Genomic DNA, 20,233 nt, shown 5'->3' on the forward strand with positions numbered 1-20,233 from the left:
AAGTAGAGTTTATATCCCAACCTGCTATTATGCCAGATCCTCTGCTCTTTTTATCCTCAACAATTTCATAGAATGGGCCTATTACATGTAGGAGTTCTTCAACCTTGTCTGTCATTGGCATAGTTTCAAGAATCTGTAGGAATACAAAACATTTATGAATTGCTTATCAGTTAATAATATTGCAATACTTCACAAGAACACAGCATCACAATAAATAAATAAATAAATTCTGCGCCACCTACACTGGCCTGCAAGCGCTCCAACTGGAGAACAGCCTTACCAAAGGCATCATGGACTTTGAAGATGCTCAAACTCAGGATGAAAGGGAGAAACGTGCTAAGAGGAAGGCATGTTCGGCAAACCCTCACTGCGATCAACTCCCGCATGGAAACCTATGTCCCCACTGTGGAAGGACGTGTGGATCCACAACTGGCCTCCACAGTCACTTATGGACTCACTGTTAAGAAGACCATGTTCATGGAAGGCAATCTTACTCGGCTACGAGTGATCGCCAAGGAAGAAGAGGATTTTGAAACCCTTTAATTGCAACATCAACTTTACCCGAGGGACTGCTTTGCCCCATACAGCTGTCTGTCTGAGAACTGTTCCTCTGCTCTGATAGGGTGTTGTTCTGTATGCCCCATAGGTATGTCTGGCATCAAACCAAACATTTAGCATTTTGATTGTAGCTCCATGGAATCAGCTTCCCAGTTAACTTAGTCAAGCAACTAGCATTTTAGCTTTTAGTCAGCTGTTTGAAAACATATCTATTTAAGAAGCCTTTCCCTGAAGACTGATTCTTTATACTATGCAGAACCTTGTAATTTAGTGCTTTTAAGATAGTGTTTTATAGATTGTTAAGTATACTTAATTTTTACTATATGTGTTGTTCTTTCGGTATTTCTACATTGCACTACTTTAGAAACATTCATTGGGAAGCAGTTTATAAATCCTTAAATAAATAAATATCATTATCAAATATCACTGCCTCTCTTTATGTATATTCAGCCCAATCTCACAAATATAAACAGGCTTGATTTGTCATTTTTATGTGTTTGTGTAAAGGATATGAATACTAAGCGAGAATGCAGACTGCTGGCTAAGGAAGCTACACTCATAATTTTTAAAATAAATTTCCTTTGAAGAAAATGAGAAAGGCAATACTACTACAACAAAACTCCTGTTGTTTCTCCCAATAACTCTGCATGGCGAATCATGTTTGCCACTGCAGCAAAGAGCTTATCCAAAAAACTTCTAGGCTCAAACATGTTAAACAACTTAAATACCAAATTCCATCCTAGTTTACTCACAAGCAAGTTCCACCAAATGTAGGACTTACTTTCAAGTAACTCGGCACATGGTTTTCTGCCAAAAGCAGATTTTGTTTGAGAATAAAAATATTACAACATTTTCTTAGCATATTCTTTCATAATTTATAACTCCTTTACAAAATGAATACACTTATCAGAATAAAGACGCCACAAAACAGGCATTACAGGAAATACAAAGAAACTAAATTCATCAGCAGATAAGAGTATTCTGATATATTTTCTTGCTGTCTTCCATTCTATTATCTACTACTCTCAGAAAGGCAGGCAGAGGTTCAGCTTTATCTTGCTTAAGCCTGTTAAATCTATGCATGAAAGATGCTTTCCCAAAAGAAAAATTAGGCAATATATAATATTGTAGCAACAATAATTTGGAAACATTTAACACATTAACTGGAACTATTTCATCAGAAGCTCCTTCAACACATGTGGTATTAGATTAATCCTAACAACGCCCCAAATTACATTTAGTAGTTTAAGTACAGTATGTTTCTTTTCATTTTAGGCTCAAGCCTACTCAATTTCTATTCTAACCAGCTTACTCCAATACCCAGCCTACTTACTTCAGAGTAGCACTACTGATTACCAAAAGCAAGTGGATGACATGATTCAGATATGAAGAAATAGTAATGCATTTGCCATGGCAAAAAACAACAATACTGTGTATATTTTCTTTTTATTATGTGCTTTAGGATACTACCAAATCACACGTTGAAGTTAAATATAAACTGCACAATGCCCTAAAGCATATTTAAAGCTCCTATGCAAATCTCAAAATTAATCAGAATTTGCCAACACCTTAACATTCAAGCCTATTAGGCTTCAGTCTCTGGGTAATCCACACCGCAATCTCCTCTGATGAGTATCTCACTGATGAGCTTCCATCAGCCTCAAGCTAAATCCTTTGCCAGGCCATTGCAGCACCTCTTCTGGGCACCCCTTCATCGCTCATGGGCCCTTCCTTCCTTCTCCTATCCTACGCATGCTCTCCCCGTGCTTTCTGCTCTCTTCTTTCTCCCCATCAGAAATTTCCTTTCCTTATGTCCTCAATCCAGCACCTTCGCCCCATATGAGGATCGCCGTCTCTGTTAAACTTCCTACACCCTCCAATGGCCTTAACACTAGGGTTCACTGTTCACTATAATATATTAGCATAAATGTTAAATCAGAATTCTGACTTGGTACTCTAAGCAGGTTCTCAGTGTTTTATTTTTGTTAGCTATTATGAAGTATTTATAGATTGACTGATAGCTTTATTGATTTCCAATATATAAAGAGTATTGCCATCTATCCTAACCCCACATAATCGAAAATACACAGCAAAATGGAAATCTTGGTGCAAGCTGTATACAAGTACCCAAGGTTTAGTTTTTTGCATGTTTCAGTTTTGAGTCATCTAGTACTCTTGTAATGCATTCCTTTTAACAAATACTCAGAAGAGCTGAAACTCTTCCAACTGATATTACAGTACAAGTGTTTTTTAAAAGAGCCTGCACAGCCCATTGCCTCTCTCCATCTCTGTTTTTGCTGTGAATTAGCTCCAGTTCCAGTGATTCACTGCAGGCTGCTTACCATAAACTTCCATAATGCACTGCATAAGCATTGCTCACTTCTCTTTCATGGCAGCAATATCCCCAAAGCTCTCAGCATTTTGACAGCTAGGCTGCCTAGGGTAAAGTCCATCAAATAATTTGCAGCAATTCCTTTTGAAGCTTGGCTAGAATCTAATCAAGTTTCCAGCTTCATGTGCCTAGAAATGAAATTATTGTGGAATATTTGCTTTCTTCGACATACCTAGCAACTCTTACCTTTTTCATTTCTTCAACATAGGCAATCATAGCATCTTCTTTGGGCATATCACCTAAAGCGCTCCATGCATCCCTACAATAAATATCACAAATATCCTCAAGACATTTAAAATTATACTTCCTGTAAGATTCAATAGGCTCATTCTTACTGAGCCCTTGATTCTGCAACGACAGAACTCGCTACAATCTAGTTTTGTGTACATAAATAGGTGCTCATTGTCTGTAGAGTAACACAAATTCTGAGATTGAGATTTAACATAGGCTTGGTTTCTCAGTCTTCAAACAATGTGCTTTTTAATATTTAATAAATGGCCTCGTTTCCATCTTTTCCTTCTCACTTTTTGTCTGAGGGTAGGCCACAGTTATGAGTAATTTATACTCGGCTTGCGTGCCCAGTTCAAAATGCACAACATTTTGCAGAATATATAACTTGTACTAACTCTTTGCAATAGACTTGAGAAACAGGTAAGTGAAAGATATAAAACTGAAACAAGTAAATAAATAGCTGGATCCAATAACCCAGATGGCCTTTTCAAATGAGTTTGTCTATTGTGTGCATAGTCGAATATCTGTGTGGGAAAGTCACAGACAGCACAGCAGTCACCGGGGGGGGGGGGGGCACAATTATCCAGCTCTGGAGCAAAAAACACTGCTGCTGCTGCAATAATGCAATTGCCCAATACCTATTCCCTGCCTCAAACTGCATTTTCTATTCTTCTGTACACTATAGCTGCACAAGTGTCACAGAAACATTCCAGATGTATCAAGGACCTACGACACATTCCTCTGACTTATTTCGGCTTCCCCCAAAAAATACAGTTTTAGAATTTGGGGTTTTGTTTTGTTTACTTCTTAAAATAGCCAAATATCCCTGCAAGTGATTTCCTGAAGCTTAAAAAAAATTTTAAGAGAAATATTAGTTAGCAAGATTGCATTGTCTCCATGCAGCACTCTTCCCACAATACCTTACTTCCTGGTATTCCTGGTATTATTATTATTATTATTATTATTATTATTATTATTATTATCATCATCTTTATTATTATTTCCCCTTTCCAAAGACAAGAATGAACCCTTAATTTGATTTAACCTTTGCTTGAATAAAAGTGTACTTTGCTAATCTGCTGTGGATCTCAATTATAACACAAGTTTTTAAAAAAGAACACCTCTGGAGGGTTGCACTGAGAATAACAGCAACAAAAACAAATATCAACCCTTTCGTCATTGTTTTTTACTGAGGTGTGTATAGCTCTATAATACTTCCCAAAAGTCACTAAAAAAATACAGATTCCTCTTACATATACATATTTTTTATTTCTGCCCTATTATAGCGAGTGGGTAAAAACGCTTGGGCTTCAAAAACATGCAGAACTTGTTTGACAAGAAATCTCTGTAAACTGAGAGAAATTATTACATGTGCTTACAGGCAACAATGTCTCTGTTAGGGAGAGCCAAACCGCAGAATCTAACCCGGCTACCTCCACCTCCAACATATGCTGCACAAGAATGGGGCAACACTGCACTTCCATCAGCTCGACCACCAATTTTACATGTACATTGCCACCATCTTTATTAAGATATTTCCCAATAGTGGGAGACCAGCAGGAGGAGCAGAGACAGTCTGCAAAAATTCAGTTTGCAGTCTGCTGGTAGACAATGGTCAATGAATCTTCTTAAAGTTTCAGAAAAAACATTTTCTGTACCGAAAGTCTCTTTGCGCAATTATTATCTCTATCTTAATCTTGCCTGCACCCTCACAGCTACGGAGCTCTTTCCTGAACTAGGTACATTTTAAACAGAAATAGCTGGGAAGGTGGCAGTGCTCAGGTAACCATGGCATGCTAGGCAGAGCAGGATGCACATGTCAATTCCCCAGGTAACAAAGGTAAAATACCTGGAACATAAATCTCAGAAATGATACCAGGCCTTGGTTTTTTAAAAAGAGAGAACATCCCCTACTACCAGTGATCTGCTGCACATTTATATTCTTTATAACTAAGGCTTTGCTCCATATGCAAGTTGTCACAGGAATCTGCCTTATACAGTGTCACACTACTGGTCCATCTAGCTCAATATTGTCTACCATGATTGGCTGTGGCCCTCTGGAGTTTGAGATGTCTTTCCCAGTCCTACCTAGAGATGTAGGAAAATGAACCTGGACGTTCTGCATGCAAACCCTTTGGTCTACCAGTGAGTTGTAGCAGTGTCCCATGAAAAAAAAAAGTAGTCAGTAATTCATCCTTCCTGTTGCCCCCCCCCCTTACAGCAGGGCTTGTGTACATACAAACTTAAAACACCTCTTGCATATCATATTTACCATTTGTATCTACCAATAGGATCCCAGAATCCAGGTCTTGGACTACTGCAGGGTCCTTGAGTTGCTTGCTTATAAAAGCTATAGAACTTGAGCATCATTTCATTTGTTGGCTGGAATGAACCTAGAGAAAATAATCTTAGAGTGAGAAACACCATAAATGACAGATACTTTTAAACACCTAATTTCTGTACCAACTCAAAGGGTTAGATTCACACTTGGTTAATTTAACTGAAGTTCCATTGAAATCAAGGGGCCATAACTTAAACCATGACTTATTGTTCGCACTGAATTCAATGAGACCAAAGTTCAACTAACTTAAGTTAAGGCATCCAGTTCAAAGTTAAAGATCCAGTCCAAAATAAATAGAATATGACTGTATGACTTACAGTACCAGGCTACTGGGAACTAAGTACACCCATAACAAGGACTAAACTCAAGACTTTATGCACACCAATTTCTGATTTAAAAAAATAAACTGATTGCACCTTCTGACTATGTTTATTTTCATTCTACAATCAGAAAGGATACTCTAGTGAGTAAAGTATACTTGTGCAAAGGAACATAGTCACCTTTATATTTCAAGTAATGATATCATCCCTGTTGTTGATTCTCCTATTAATGAAAGTAACATGTCCAAACAAACAGGAAAAAAACATGACTGCTGATACCTCTCATGCTAGCTTTATGGTAGAATTGTCCCTACTGTGGTGCAGCTCACACACATCCTGTGTTGAAGACATATTGCAGTACTGGAAAAAAGCTATGGAAATTCAAAGCCCTGTCAAGGATCAAAATACCACAGCAGATCCTCCTGTGACAAAAACCCCCAAAGTCATTTTACCCCACTATGGTTACCTAAATAGATGGTTAGGTTATTCCAGTCAAACTGCTTCAAGCAGTTTCTATCATAGGCCCTGCTCCCATGGCTACCCCAATACTATCTGCCCTACTGAAAACCAGGTAAGGAGAAGATTTATTGACTGCTTATGCTACCACTTTATACATGGCTGGTGTACCTGACCACCAGCCAATCCTTAGCTCTTAGAATGGAACTTGCACAAGCTCAAAATTTTAGATTGATACATTTTTTAAATATTCTGTTACTAAAGTGAGACAGAAAAGTATTTATAGCATGCACACCATGAAGGATACCTCTCATTTTCTAATATTATGGGTATGTTCATATTGGCGACTTAAAACACAGTGACGTCATTTCATCCCACTATGCTTCAGGCCACATTTGCATAGTGTTGTTAACATTAGAGCAGGGTGTATTCGCTCAATGTGTGCATGCCCATTTTGATTTCCCCATCCCTGCAACCCCATCCCCCAAGCTCCTATTCATGAAACTGTCATCTGCACATGTGCAACGGCTGTCTCAAATGTTCACACCATTCTTAAGTATGAAGCGAATGCAGCTTAAGTTTTCCAGTGTTATGCGACTCCGCCAATTTCACAGAAGGGTGGGGTGGGAAAGAGAAGGGATTTGAAAATCACACCATTTACACCCACAAGCTGTTACCAACGCAAAATCAAGTATGAACATAACACGCTCAAGGCAAACCCCTCCTTGCTTGCAGTGCTTGGGATAACATGGTTGTTGGTTTTTTTTAAAAAAAAAGAAAATAGTTGAAGGCATTAAAAAAAAAATCTCTGGAGCAGAGTTGGCTGAGTATTTGGCTCTCTTAAATAGAGGTGGAAGCTTTTCTTTTTGGACATACTATTTTTAGTCCTGCTCTCAATTTAACTTTTCATTGTAAATATTAAACTACGTATCAGGATTACACACAGAGATTGCAGAATGTTTCATTATGGGGAGAGGAACAATTGTTGTATGGAACTTAATATGCACAAAGAGCATCAAGGCAGCAGTTCTATATACACATAAGTGTGTATAAGTACTCAAATTTGGCTTCAGAGTAGGGATGTATAGAACTGCAAGGACCACCTATTCCCTCAGCAACCCAACAGGCTATTAAAATTTGTCTGATACCTTTAGAAGGCAAGGTGGGAAGAGGCCTACGATAAGGCCTTCTGAGTTGCGGTAGCCAGAATGTACTTTCCAGAGATGTTTGACTGGCTCCAACTGCTCCTTACCAGTGCTAAAGGAACAACCTTCCCGGCTTTTAGATTCTTGGTATTGCATGCATGCTTTTTTATCCGACTACAGGTTCTTCCCCCTGCTTTTAAATAACCAACTACTGTACTATAAAGACTTTTAGAGAAATCTTAAGCTAGCTGTTCTGCCAGTCAGCTTGCCCAAGGGGTGGAATACAAATCCTCCAAATAATAAGGTAAACAAGTTAAAATGGTTGCCTAGGTAGAAAAAAAAAGAGCCAGGAGCACTAGAGTTCTTTGCTAAAGAAATGCTTTTGCCAGGAAAGGCCATTCCCCAATATATTGTGCCGGTTTTTCCAAACAGTTTTAACCGTCTTTTAAATGGCAAATTTTCAAGATTGGCCAGTGAATTCATAATAGAGCTAGTTGGCAGGAGAAGGCAGGGGGGTGGCGGAGGGAGAGAAAAGATGCAGGTCTTTCGCAGTGGCTCCTGTGGGTGTGGCGTGGCTAGGATGGAGAAAAACCCCAATTCAGGGGGACCCTTCTCCTCGCCCCGCGAAGAGGCACAGAAATGAGGCGGCGCTTCCCACCCTCTCCTCGGGGTCTCCGTCGCCTTCGCTGCCCCACCTTCCCGGTTCCTGGCCCTCGAACAGTCTCCTCGCTCCTCCCGGGCTTCACTCACCGTTTTTTGGCAGGCTCTGGATCACCTTGACGGCCGCCTCGAAGCGCGTCTCGTGCAGCGAGCCGCCGCCGCCGCCTCTCTCCTCCGTCTCCGCCATGTCCCGCCTCTTCCCTCCAATGGGCCCCTTGTCGCGTCGGCCGCCGGAATCGCGCTGCCGCCGCCGCCGCCGCCGCTTCTTCCCTTCACCCAGGAGTTCCCTGTAACCGAGTGAACGCAGGACATAACGGGGGTCTGTCGAAGGAGGCGGTGGCGGAGGGGACGCGAGGGCCGCGGCTGCCTCCGCCCCCTTCAGCCAAGGAGAGGCAGGAAAGCCAGGGCAGGCCTTTGCGGCTCCCCTCACAGCCCCAGCCGCCCCAGCCCCACAGAAGATGGGCTCCCCTCGGTCGCCTCGTGAAGGAGTCGTGGAGGCGACGGTGTTCGCTCCCTCGTAAAACAACCCGAAGTGAAGGAATAATAATAATAAGGCGTACGCCTGTGGTTTTGAGGCTTGCCTATTTTGGTTCCACTCTGGGGTGGTGGTGGAAAAAAAATATGTGAACTAACTAAACCCAAAGTCCACCCTGGATTGTCACTCCTTACAGTGCCCCGGCTTCACCCTTCTACAGCACACAACTTGCCGGTTTAATCTTTAGTGATTTATATAATGTTAGCTTTGGAAAGAAGACAGGTCCCTGCCCCGAGAGGCTTACAATATGAAAGACACGAGGCAACGAACAAGAAGGGGAGGAAAGATCAACGGGGAATAATAAACTTTTTTCCCCAGTTACAGTATGGAATTGGGAGTAAAGGGTTGTGCCAAAGGCGCCATGGAAAGGGGTGTTTACTACCCTCCTTTCGCTCAAGTCTGGTGTAGGTTCATCTCCCTGTATATAAAAAATGCGGCCCTATTACTTCGCTCCTGAATGTTTTTAAGCCCGACCCCAAAGAAGTCAATGGGGCTCGCTCCGAAATCATTATACTTAGGGGGATTAACGATTCATAACCCAATGCTGACACAGAAGTAAGTACTACTAGGCATGGGCGTAGCTGGGGGAGTCAGAAAGGGCCAGCTGCACCCCTAAAACAATAAAAATAAATTAAAATACATAGCAAACTGAGGTCCTGCCCCCACTAACAAAAGCAACCCCCACCCCAAATCCTGGCTACGCTCATGCCACTGGGTTCAGAGGGGCTTACTCCCATATATGCATGCACAGAATTGCAGCCTAAATGGGTCATATCCTTTAGTCTAGATTTTGTACTCTCGTCTTCAAAGTGGATGAGAGGTGTCATTAGCAAGAAAAGGGATTTGGACGGATGGGGGTTAATCGTGTCACCTTACTTTCGCCAGCCTGATCAGGAAGTTCAAACAAGTGGTTTTAAAAGACTGTATTGGAGTAACTGCTGATATACACTGAATTCACTCGTACACCAGTCCTCCGTTAAATTCCACTTTTTCTAGCCCATCCCATTGCTATTTCCCTGGACTTAACAGCACCTGTCATTTCCTTTCTTAGACGTCTGTTGTGACCTGACAAGTGCGACATCACGCACCCCTGGCGAACAGCTAAACAATCAATTCAAAACTTCCCAACAACTTTTATTTACACTCACCCCATCCTCACTCACAGATAGATAAGCTTTGCAAAGCCAGCCTCAGCGCCAGTGATTTCCTGTTTCCAGTACACAACGCTATACAACCACCCATTATTACTAGGCATCTATTATTACACACTCTTGGGGTGGGGATCGGGGGCGAGCCTTCCCAGTAACACATATCTGGTCCCAATTCCCTCAATTACAGACAGAACCTGACAGCTGCAAGGACAAAAATAACAATACAATGTTTTTTTCTCCTCCAACTTTTTGAGAGCAAAGCGTCATCCCTAAGCACGGCCTAGAAGGCTGGCGGCGCCGAAGAACAGCTGACCTTCCGCCTCATTTCCCGAATAACAAAACATAACAAACAGCACAAGTTGTTCCCCGCTCCTACCTTCCGTGACAGGTTCGCTCACCTTTTATTGCCCAAGGCTCAGGCTTCTCCTGTTAAATGTCTCCCAACAGCAGCGATCAGCTCATTCTTGCCCCGCCTCCTCGAGGAGCATGCTGGGAAATGTAGTCCGTCCCGCTACTACTTCCGGTCTCTGGCATCCATGATCCTCTCTGCCATGGCAACCTTCAACTGTTTTCTCCCCTTAGGCAGAAGCATTCTCCCTCCGGGCGTTTGCGGGGAGCAGCCAGTAGCAACGGGCAGAACGGCTTGAGGAGCCCGGAGGGCGCTGCCCTGAGGGCCCCGAAGGATGGCTTATAGGAGCAAGTGGTCCCAGAGGAAGAAGAAAGGCCCTAAGCTTGAGCTCAGCCCCGCTCAGAAGCAGCAGATGCGCGATGCCTTCGACCTGCTGGATTCCGACGGCACCGGGACCATCGACGTGAAAGACCTGAAGGTGTCCATTCGGGCCCTGGGCTTTGAACCCACCAGAGAAGAGATCAAGAGGATCGTGGGCGAAGTGGATAAAGAAGGCTCGGGGAAGATCGGCTTCGACGCTTTTTACTCCGTGATGACCAAGAAGATGTCCGAAACGGATCCCAAAGAGGAGATCCTGAAATCCTTCAAGCTGTTCGAGGACCCGGAAAGGGGCAAGATCGCCTTTAAAGACCTCAAGCGCGTCGCCTCCGAGATTGGGGAGAAGCTGACGGACGAGGAACTGCAGGAAATGATCACCGAAGCGGACCTGAATGGAGACGGGGAAGTGAGCGAACAGGAGTTTCTGATGATTATGAGGAAACACGGCTACTAGCCTAATGGCCTCCTTGTCCTCCTCCTCCTCCTCCTCTCTGCCCTTCTCGGCTTCCTCCACCTCTTGAGAGCACCTGCAAATAGCGTTGGGGAGCTCTTCACTCTCCTCCAGCCACCTTCCTCCTCCTCTCTCAGGCAGAAACTCTCACAGGTTAAAGTCAGGGGTGTGGGGAGGGGAGGCTGTAATTCACTGCTGGAACATTAAATGTGGCTCACCAGAAGAAGAAGAAGAAAGAATTCTCCCTCCTCTTGCTCAACCTTGCTCTTTCTGTTTTCAGTGAATAAACATACCAGTTTTAGACTCCTTTGGGAATAGTAATGATTTATACTCTTATCGCAATTGGTAGAAACATCAGGGTTTTATTGTACAAATTGCTAAAATCTTCAAATCACTTTCAAAATGATCAAAACACAGTTACTACCACACACACTTAAAATCATCAAGGCAATACTTCAGGGATTGGTTATTGAATGTTCATATTCATATTATATGTGCTGTATTATTTTTCACATTTGCACACCTGCTACTCCCATCTAAAAACAACGCTTAGTATCTCTACTATAGGAAATTATATTTAGTACATTTAGGTTCAAGAATTACATGCTACCTTTCCAGATAAAGATTTGCCAAAGGCATCTTAAAATCAGTATGATAAAAAAAACTATGCTTAACCATTTCCAACTAAAACAGGAGCATGCTCAATGCTAGAGCATCTGTTTTGTCTCAGTTTCAAACCTCAGCACCTCTAAGTAGGGATGGAACAGACCCCATCTGAAACTCTGCATTGCTACTATCGGTCAGTGCACAAACAGTGAGCTTGTTGGCACAAATGCTCTGATAAGGCAGCTTCCTATGTTCCTAAGTATCAGCAAGGTCTGCTGTGTCAGGGCCTTTACAGCAGTTTGTTTTAAATACATCGGACCACACTGTTTAGAACTGCTCCTCCCAGGATGGCTAGCTATCATATACAAAAGGTTTCTTTAAAAAATAAAATGATGTCTCAAACGATATGAACAGCAGAGCACTAAAAACATAAATGTCAGAGAAATAAAGTAAAAAATATTTAAACAGTATCCGAAAAAGCCTTGGAAAATGAGGTAACGGCCTTTGTGTTTACTTAACATTGGAATGGCATAAGAGTGGGTGTTGAGTGAGCCACAAAACATAAAAGCAAGCGTCACAGTTGCCAGCTGCCTGATCTCTGAGAGAGCCAGGACAATCAGAGAAGGGTTTCTAAAGATAATGGGGGATTTACCAGCAGGCTCATGTGGAAGAGGGCATTCAAAGGCTGTGGGATGGTACCTCTCTCCACTCATGCCATGTAACTTCCAGACTGGATTGCTGCAATGTGTCCTGCGTGGGGCTGCCCTTTTTTTTTTTTTTTTAAATAGTTTTTATTACATTTTTTCCAGATACATACAGAAAACAGCAAGAGAAAAAAGAAAAAAAAAGAGAAACGAAGGATATGAAAAAAAATAAAGGAATCATAACCCTTCAACAGCTTGTTTCAGCATTCCATCGAACTTCCCCACATCTCCCGCACAAAGCATTCCCGACAATAAATTTATCAGCAAATTGTAACCTTGTTTCATGTGTTTCTTTGGTACTTTTGATAGCAATTTAAGTTTAAACCCCTCATTGTCCATTTATTCTAAAAATAAAATGTGTTATCCTTTTTAACATTTAAACTTTGATCCCTTCTATATTGTTATCCAATTTCATAAATATTGCGCTCTCATTGCTGGGGCTAGCATTTCCAATTATGGTCAGTTTATAGTTCATATAACTTATAAAATTTTTGCAAATAGTTCTTAAATTTTTTCCAGTCCTCCTCCATTGCTTCTTCTCCCAGGTCTCGGATTCTGGCAGTCATTTCGGCCAACTCCATGTAGTCAATCAGTTGCGTTTGCCACTCTTCCAGCGTGGGTAAATCTTGAGTCTTCCAATGTTTGGCGATCAAAATTCTTGCTGCAGTGGTAGCATACATAAAAAACGTTCTATCCTTCTTTAAGACCTTTTGGCCGACCATACCCAAGAGGAAGGCCTCCGGTTTTTTAGGAAAGGTGTACTTAAACACCTTTTTTAACTCGTTGTAGATCATTTCCCAGAAGGCCTTCACTCTTGGGCAAGTCCACCAAAGGTGAAAGAATGTTCCTTCAGCCTCCTTGCACTTCCAACACTTGTTATCAGACAAATGGTATATCTTAGCAAGCTTGACTGGGGTCATGTACCACCTGTATACCATTTTCATAATGTTTTCTTTCAAGGCATTACATGCCGTAAATTTCATACCGGTGGTCCATAACCTTTCCCAGTCTTCAGCCATAATATTGTGACCAATGTCTTGAACCCACTTTGTCATGGCTGATTTAACTATCTCATCCTGTGTATTCCACTTAAGCAGCAAGTTATACATTCTCGATAAAACCTTGGTCTTTGGTTCTAACAACTCTGTCTGCGTGGGGCTGCCCTTGAAGACTATTTAGAAACCTCAGCTGTTCCAAAATGCAGATTACTGGCTAGGTTTTCATTTAGAAGTCATCTAACCTCAGTTTTAAAACAGCTGCAATGGTTGGCAGTTCACTTCTGGGGCTAATTCATACCATTTTAGGTGTTAAGATCAACAGAGGAGGCCCTCTTGCTATTTCCACTGCCTTCGGGGGGGGGGGATGGCCCAGGAGAGAGCATTCTCTGGCAGCCTCCTAGTTTTGCAATTTGCCCCCCCCAAGAGGAATTATACAATTTTTGTGGTAATCTGAAGATGCAGCTCTTTACAACTAGAGAACACACACACACATTTAGGACCCACCCTATTATTCTGATTGGTAATTTATTTTAAACCGTTTTTAATGTTGTGTTTTAAAATGCTGTTATTTACTTTGGAACTTTAGGGTGGTGAAGGTGGTTAATAAAACAAAATATCAATAGCCGCCCCCCCTTCTTTGCTAGCTTTTGGGAGAATTTTTCAAATTAATGGAGGATGAGGCTATCATGATGGCTATGTTTCACTTTCATTGTTGGAGACTGTAATACCAATTACTGGGAATTGGTGTGAGTGTTGTTGCACTTAATTCCTGATAGGCATTAGCTACTATGAGAATGAGATCAGGATTCTGGTCTAGGTGGAGCTTTGGCCTGATCCAGCAGAGCTTTTATTGCACTCTTACTTAGTTTCAGCAGCTAGTTGTTGGGTACTTGTTTGTTTTTCATATTGTGTTCCAATGTGATTTTGTCACTTTTGTAAGCCACCTTGAACTTGGGAAAGATGGGAATGTTAAATGCCTGTTTTTTTCCAAAGTACCGTATACATAGGTAAAGGTAAAGGGACCCCTGACCATTAGGTCCAGTCATGACCAACTGTGGGGTTGCGGCGCTCATCTCACTTTATTGGCCGAGGAAGCCGGAGTTTGTCCGCAGACAGCTTCCAGGTCATGTGGCCAGCATGACTAAGCAGCTTCTGGCGAACCAGAGCAGCGCACGGAAACGCCATTTACCTTCCCGCTGGAGTGGTACCTATTTATCTACTTGCACTTTGGGGTGCTTTCGAACTGCTAGGTTGGCAGGAGCCAGGGACCGAGCAACGGGAGCTCATCCCATTGCAAGGATTCGAACCGCTGACCTTCTGATCGGCAAGCCCTAGGCTCTGTGGTTTAACCCACAGCGCCACCCGCGTCCCTACCGTATACATAGATGGCTATAAATAAGATGACTCCACACTGTTTGAAGAGATATAGTCTGGAATTCTACCGCTTTTTACCACTGAAAACTGGAATGTGCTTTGTGACACCAGCTGAGAAATGGGCCGAATGACGTGACATTTTTCTTCCATTCTTTCTGGGTAAAAAATTGTCAAAGAAGGCTGCTGAATAAAAAGTTGCTCCTTGTGAGAACCTCTGCATTTTGCTTCTGTAAGCTACTGGTGGTAGCAAAATCAGGTGAGTAGTCAGAGGTGTTTTGGGGGTGGAACCGAGCTCTCCCCCCCTTTTAACCACAGTTTCTGTAAACTGTACTCACCCAGGGTGACTGAATGTGCTGCAGAATGCAGTGCTACTGAGATCCCAGCCACATGCCATCTTTAATTTGCCAGTGGCAAATTTGTTTCGTGGTCCTAGACCTTTTCCTATTGCCTAGCAACTTCTGTGTGCTAAGAGCAAATGAGATGCCTGTATTTTGCTACCTGTCAGATCTTCTCTTTCCTGCTTCTTAGAGCATTTCTCAAGACAAGATGAAATCCACATCAATGCATCTTGTTTGGGGCTTCTTCTTGAATTACAGGAATTGCCCAAGGCCTTTACTGGTTGGTACACATTAAGATTGAAGCGCCACCAAGTGGCTTTGAGGAACAAATGCAGCTGGAGAATGAATCTGTTCTCAGAGTTAATTGGTTTTCTCTCATACCCTTTCACCTCTCACACTGTAAAACTTAAAAGACCTCATGGGTATATTGTGGCTCTTTGTGCTTAACGATGGCAACACTAAGAGCAGTCACACCATTTAAATATTAATAGAACATTTCAGATACATTTTACTTGTATGATCTGATTATACTTTGGCTAAATCAGTGAGATACAGCAAATATGGAATTGTAAAAATAAGGTAACTCCACATATAAGTGTGTCTTCATTATAATGTGTATAATAGCCTGTTTTTCACTTACTTTTTTTTTTAAAAAAGCTAGATGTTTGTTTTTATTAAGAAATTCTAAGGAAACATAATTTCTACTTTTTCTCTGATACGAGGGAAGCTGTTGATGTCCTGAACCAAATGTCTGAAGGTGGTTATGGGATGGATGAAGGTTAGGAGAGTGAATCTAAAGCCAGACAGAGATGGGCAAGGCCACTAGCTCTCAATTAGCAATTGTACTAACTGGTTAAAAACATTACCAGGCAGATTTTTTAAATAAAAAAATTAAAAAGTAGGAGACCCTCATTTTAGAAGGTTTGCATTTGTTGAGCCTGTTTCCATTTTTATACTGCTGCTTTGTTTCTTTTGTAGGATCATTTTATTTTTAATTGTATGCAGCCCTGAGCAAAGCAATTGCATTGGAAAGGCAGTGTATAAGTTTTCTAAACAAATAATCGTTGCACTATAGAAGACTATCATCAACAGCTCAGTACCTGCAGTTTATGAAACAGCAAAGCCATACTCTGTGCCGTGCCTTAGTGTTCATGCTTGTACATTGGTAAATAGGCATGTGTGCACTTTAGACAAGAGGCATCCAGCCATCTATTCCTCTCCAAGATTTAACTTCTGGAGACCCCGAGGGAGAGAACTTAAGCCTGTAGAACTATAACTCCAGCAACTCACACAAACATTAAAACAAGTCATCCTTAGCAACAAAACAGAGACAGTTATTTACTAGGAACAAAGACAGGAAATCGGGGCTGACTGATAAACACGAGCTGTTCTCAAGCATATAAACTTGTTTATTCATATTCAAACACAAGCATTTTCTATGCTATATCAACATTATCCAATTCCCTTTCATACTTATACCGAAACTGAAATCTAAACTTGCTGCATTAATCAAATATTGCAGAGGTATTTCTAATAAATATACATGACTGCCAAAGATATCTTGTGCTGATGATCAGATACCACAGTGATCAGTGTATGCTTAAAAATGCAGATAGCTTTGGTGAAAGAAGAGAAGCTGGAATGTAGAACTGTTATACTAAAAGGCTGCTTGTGCATTATCACCTGAAGTCCAGCTTAATCCCTTTTATTCTTGGTCCAGTAGCAATGTTCCATCAATATGGGGGGAAAGGATAGCCATGCTGCTATTGAACCCCTTTAAAAAGCAGCTATATGTGTTACCCTTGCACAGGAGAGGAAACACAAATTATTTCCAAAGAATGGAAATTTTTATTAGTGGGAAGGATTGACTTTAGGATTCTGTGCTTCAGGTATCAAAATGCCCTTGGCTAGTCACCATAAAAAAGTATTGAAGAAATGGATGTGATCTGAGGAATGAACTAGAGTCTTCTGCTTCCCCACAACCATTATATTTTCCCCAGGGAGCCATAAACCTTTTAAGCACAAGGAATCCTTTCATGGTAATTAAGACAAGAGCTCTAACTTTCACACTGTGCTGTAAGAAGCAATATTGGCCGAGATGAGAAGCTGAATTCTGAAACAAATGAGAGTGTCTTTATTATACAGCTACAGCAAAACACATACACAAGAGAGATTCGTTCCTTTGTATTCTACCAGTTGGCCTCCTTTGTTTTTCTTGTTCTGCTTAGTAACTGTTTATGATCATAAGGTGCTTGGGAAAAATGCTGAAAGACAAGCAACTTTTGGTTCCGCCTCATCTTGAAATCTTTCCATTCCCGCTGGTCATTGCAAGAAGTGCACTCTGTAACAAAGATACCGGGTGTGAGATTTTTTTCTTCTTCCTCCTCTCTCCCATTCCTTTTTCCTTTTGTGTGATGTCTTTGTAAGCCAGAGGGCAGGAACTGCCATATAACTGGCAATTACAAGCCAATCTAGAAGCCTCTTTTGGATGGAAAGTGGGAGAAAAAAGGCACACACACACATTCTTCTGAAAATCCACTTCAGATATTTCTCGTAAGGTCTACAGTACTGCTGAAGGTGCATAATGGTGACCTACATGGATATGCAATGAATATGCAATATTTTATTGTTGTTTAGTCGTTTAGTCATGTCCCAGTCTTCGTGACCCCATGGACCAGAGCACGCCAGGCACTCCTGTCTTCCACTGCCTCCCATAGTTTGGTCAGACTCATGCTTTCATATCTCCAATTTTCTTGAACAGATCTCTGGTTTTTCCCATTCTATTATTTTCCTCTATTTCTTTGCATTGCTCGTTTAAGAAGGCCCTCTTGTCTCTCCTTGCTATTTTTCGGAGATCTGCATTCAGTTTCCTGTATCTTTCACTATCTCCCTCGCATTTTGATTGCCTTCTCTCCCTCACTATTTGTAAGGCCTCGTTGGACAGCCACTTTGCTTTCTAGTATTTTCTTTTCATTGGGATGGTTTTCGTTGCTGCCTCCTGTATAATGTTACGAGCCTCCATCCATAGTTCTTCAGGCACTCTGTCCACCAAATCTAAATCCTTAAACCTGTTCCTCACTTCCACTGTGTATCCCTGCCAAGATAACTCCATGTACAAAGACAACAGGCATATAAAAGTTATGACACTGGAAGATGAGCCCCTCAGGTCGGAAGGCGTCCAACATGCTACTGAGGAAGAGCAGAGGACAAGTACAAGTAGATTCAGAGCTGATGAAGCGGCTGGGCCAAAGCCGAAAGGTCGCTCAGTTGCGGATATGCCTGGAAGCGAAAGGAAAGTCCAATGCTGTAAAGAAAAATATTGCATAGGAACCTGGAATGTAAGAACCATGAACCTTGGTAAGCTGGATGTGGTCAAAAATGAGATGGCAAGAATAAATATTGACATCCTGGGCATCACTGAACTAAAATGGATGGGAATGGGCAAATTCAGTTCGGATGACCATCATTATCTACTACTGTGGGCAAGAATCCCATTAAAGAAATGGAGTGGCCCTCATAGTCAACAAAAGAGTGGCGAAAGCTGTACTGCGATGCAATCTCAAAAATGATAGAATGATCTTGATATGAATCTAAGACAGACCTTTTAACATCACAGTAATCCAAATTTATGCACCAACTCCTGGTGCTGAAGAAACTGAAATTGACCAATTCTATGAAGACTTACAACACCTTCTAGAAATGACACCAAAGAAGGATGTTATTCTCATTATAGGGGACTGGAATGCTAAAGTAGGGAGTCAAGAGATAAAAGGAACAACTGGCAAGTTGGGTCTTGGAGTTCAAAACAAAGCAGGGCAAAGGCTAATAGAGTTCTGTCAAGAGAACAAGCTGGTCATCACAAACATCTTTTCCAACAACACAAGAGACAACTCTGCAGCCAAAGATGGAGAAGCTCTATACAGTCAGCAAAAACAAGACCTGGAGCTGACTGTGGCTCAGATCATCAGCTTCTTACAGCAAAATTCAAGCTTAAACTGAAGAAAGTAGAAAAAATCACCGGGCCAGTAAGATACAATCTAAATCAAATCCCTTATGAATATGCAATATTACTTGTCTCTTATCCAGTCTAAACTTACCAAATTCCTTCAACCTGGCAGAAGCATGATTCAGAAATGCCAATTTATTTAAAAACAAAACAAAACCCATTTACCTCTGATAAAAATGAATCCTTAATCTCCGTTTTCCTCTATATCTGACTTACTGGCACAGAGAACCTGTTGACCTCCAGAATTTTGTTGGACTGCAACTCCCATCATCCCTCACCACTGGCTGTGCTGGCTGGGGCTGATGGGAATTGGAGTCCATCAACATGGGGGATGGTTCACTGTCCCTGTTTTGTAATAAAACATGGAACCTCATCCGCTTCTTGACTTGGCGTTTGTAGACAGATAACATTCCTCCACACAGCATATTCGAAAAGGGGGGTGGAAGAAAACCCAGAAGTGTCTAGACTTATATTTATTTATTTTAAGGCATGAATATAGAAAAGATAGGAAAAGGAAAGATTGGTACAGAGATGGCAAACAATTGCAGTATTCATTGATTAGGGGAGATAGGGCAAGTTACATAATGAAGCGCTGTCACACAGCTTATTTTTGTCCTTTCTGTTTTTTGTTCCTTCTCAGACCAGCAATCTTGCATTTATTTTTGGGCTCCCCACCAGCTTTGGCTGCCTAGCAATGCCTGGCTGGAGTGTGCTTGCTCCTGCTACTGCAAAATGCTACAGGCTGCCTAGCAACAGGCAATCAGAGTGGGCTGCCTTGCCCATTTAGAAAGCACACCCAGCAGGAAGTCAGAAAAGGTGGGCTCCTTTCCTTCCCAGGCTGGCAACCTTGAATAAGCAGAAGCTTTTTACTGAACTAGAACCCAAATCTCTGTACACTAAAGCCCTGGGGCTGGACACACACACACACACACACACACACACACACACACACACGAGAGACGGAACCGATTGCCTTACCAATACATACCTGTTCTGCAGCATTTATTGGATGAAAAGATGCAACATCGTATCAGCTTCCCCCAAGCAAATAAGAATGAATGTTCAATAAATAGCCAATCTCATCTAACCTCCCCGCAAACTTTGCACAAACTAATCAGAATGAACGCTCAATAAACAGATCATCTAGAAGTGACCTTCATTGTTGTGAAACTGGAGCTATATCTGTTATTAATGCCCTCTTATACTGCAATTTGTATTATTAGGGGAAGAGACTGATTCT

The 20,233-nt window shown here is 41.8% G+C and overlaps 2 protein-coding genes across 4 annotated transcripts in view; one reads left to right on the plus strand and one right to left on the minus strand.

Annotated features, from left to right (window-relative positions):
• ACBD5 (acyl-CoA binding domain containing 5) overlaps nt 1-10,326 on the minus strand; it is a gene marked incomplete at its 3' end in the record, with an annotated part of 30,663 nt that extends 20,337 nt beyond the window's left edge. Inside the window, exons 1-5 of one of the 3 annotated variants that reach the window (XM_083467513.1) lie at nt 10,188-10,326; nt 8,194-8,390; nt 5,454-5,574; nt 3,137-3,209; nt 22-133 (exon numbers count right to left, since the gene is read on the minus strand). In XM_083467513.1, the coding sequence (XP_083323639.1) occupies nt 22-133; nt 3,137-3,209; nt 5,454-5,574; nt 8,194-8,290 (403 nt within the window). In that variant the 5' untranslated portion in view covers nt 8,291-8,390; nt 10,188-10,326. Of the gene's footprint in view, nt 1-21; nt 134-3,136; nt 3,210-5,453; nt 5,575-8,193; nt 8,391-9,786; nt 9,927-10,187 lie in introns of those variants that run through there. The other 2 variants (XM_083467511.1, XM_083467512.1) reach the window with 2 other exon arrangements.
• A 146-nt stretch (nt 10,327-10,472) lies between these two features.
• On the plus strand, nt 10,473-11,273 carry LOC310689694 (centrin-2-like; the record flags this gene model as incomplete). The annotated part of the gene is made up of 1 exon (XM_083467599.1): nt 10,473-11,273. One exon carries the CDS (start codon nt 10,473-10,475, stop codon nt 10,968-10,970), a length of 498 nt encoding a protein of 165 aa, XP_083323725.1. The 3' UTR covers nt 10,971-11,273.
• Between the last annotated feature and the right edge of the window lie 8,960 nt (nt 11,274-20,233).

The sequence above is a fragment of the Podarcis liolepis genome (assembly GCF_965112155.1).
Source record: "Podarcis liolepis genome assembly, chromosome: 12".
Taxonomy (NCBI): Eukaryota; Metazoa; Chordata; class Lepidosauria; order Squamata; family Lacertidae; genus Podarcis; species Podarcis liolepis.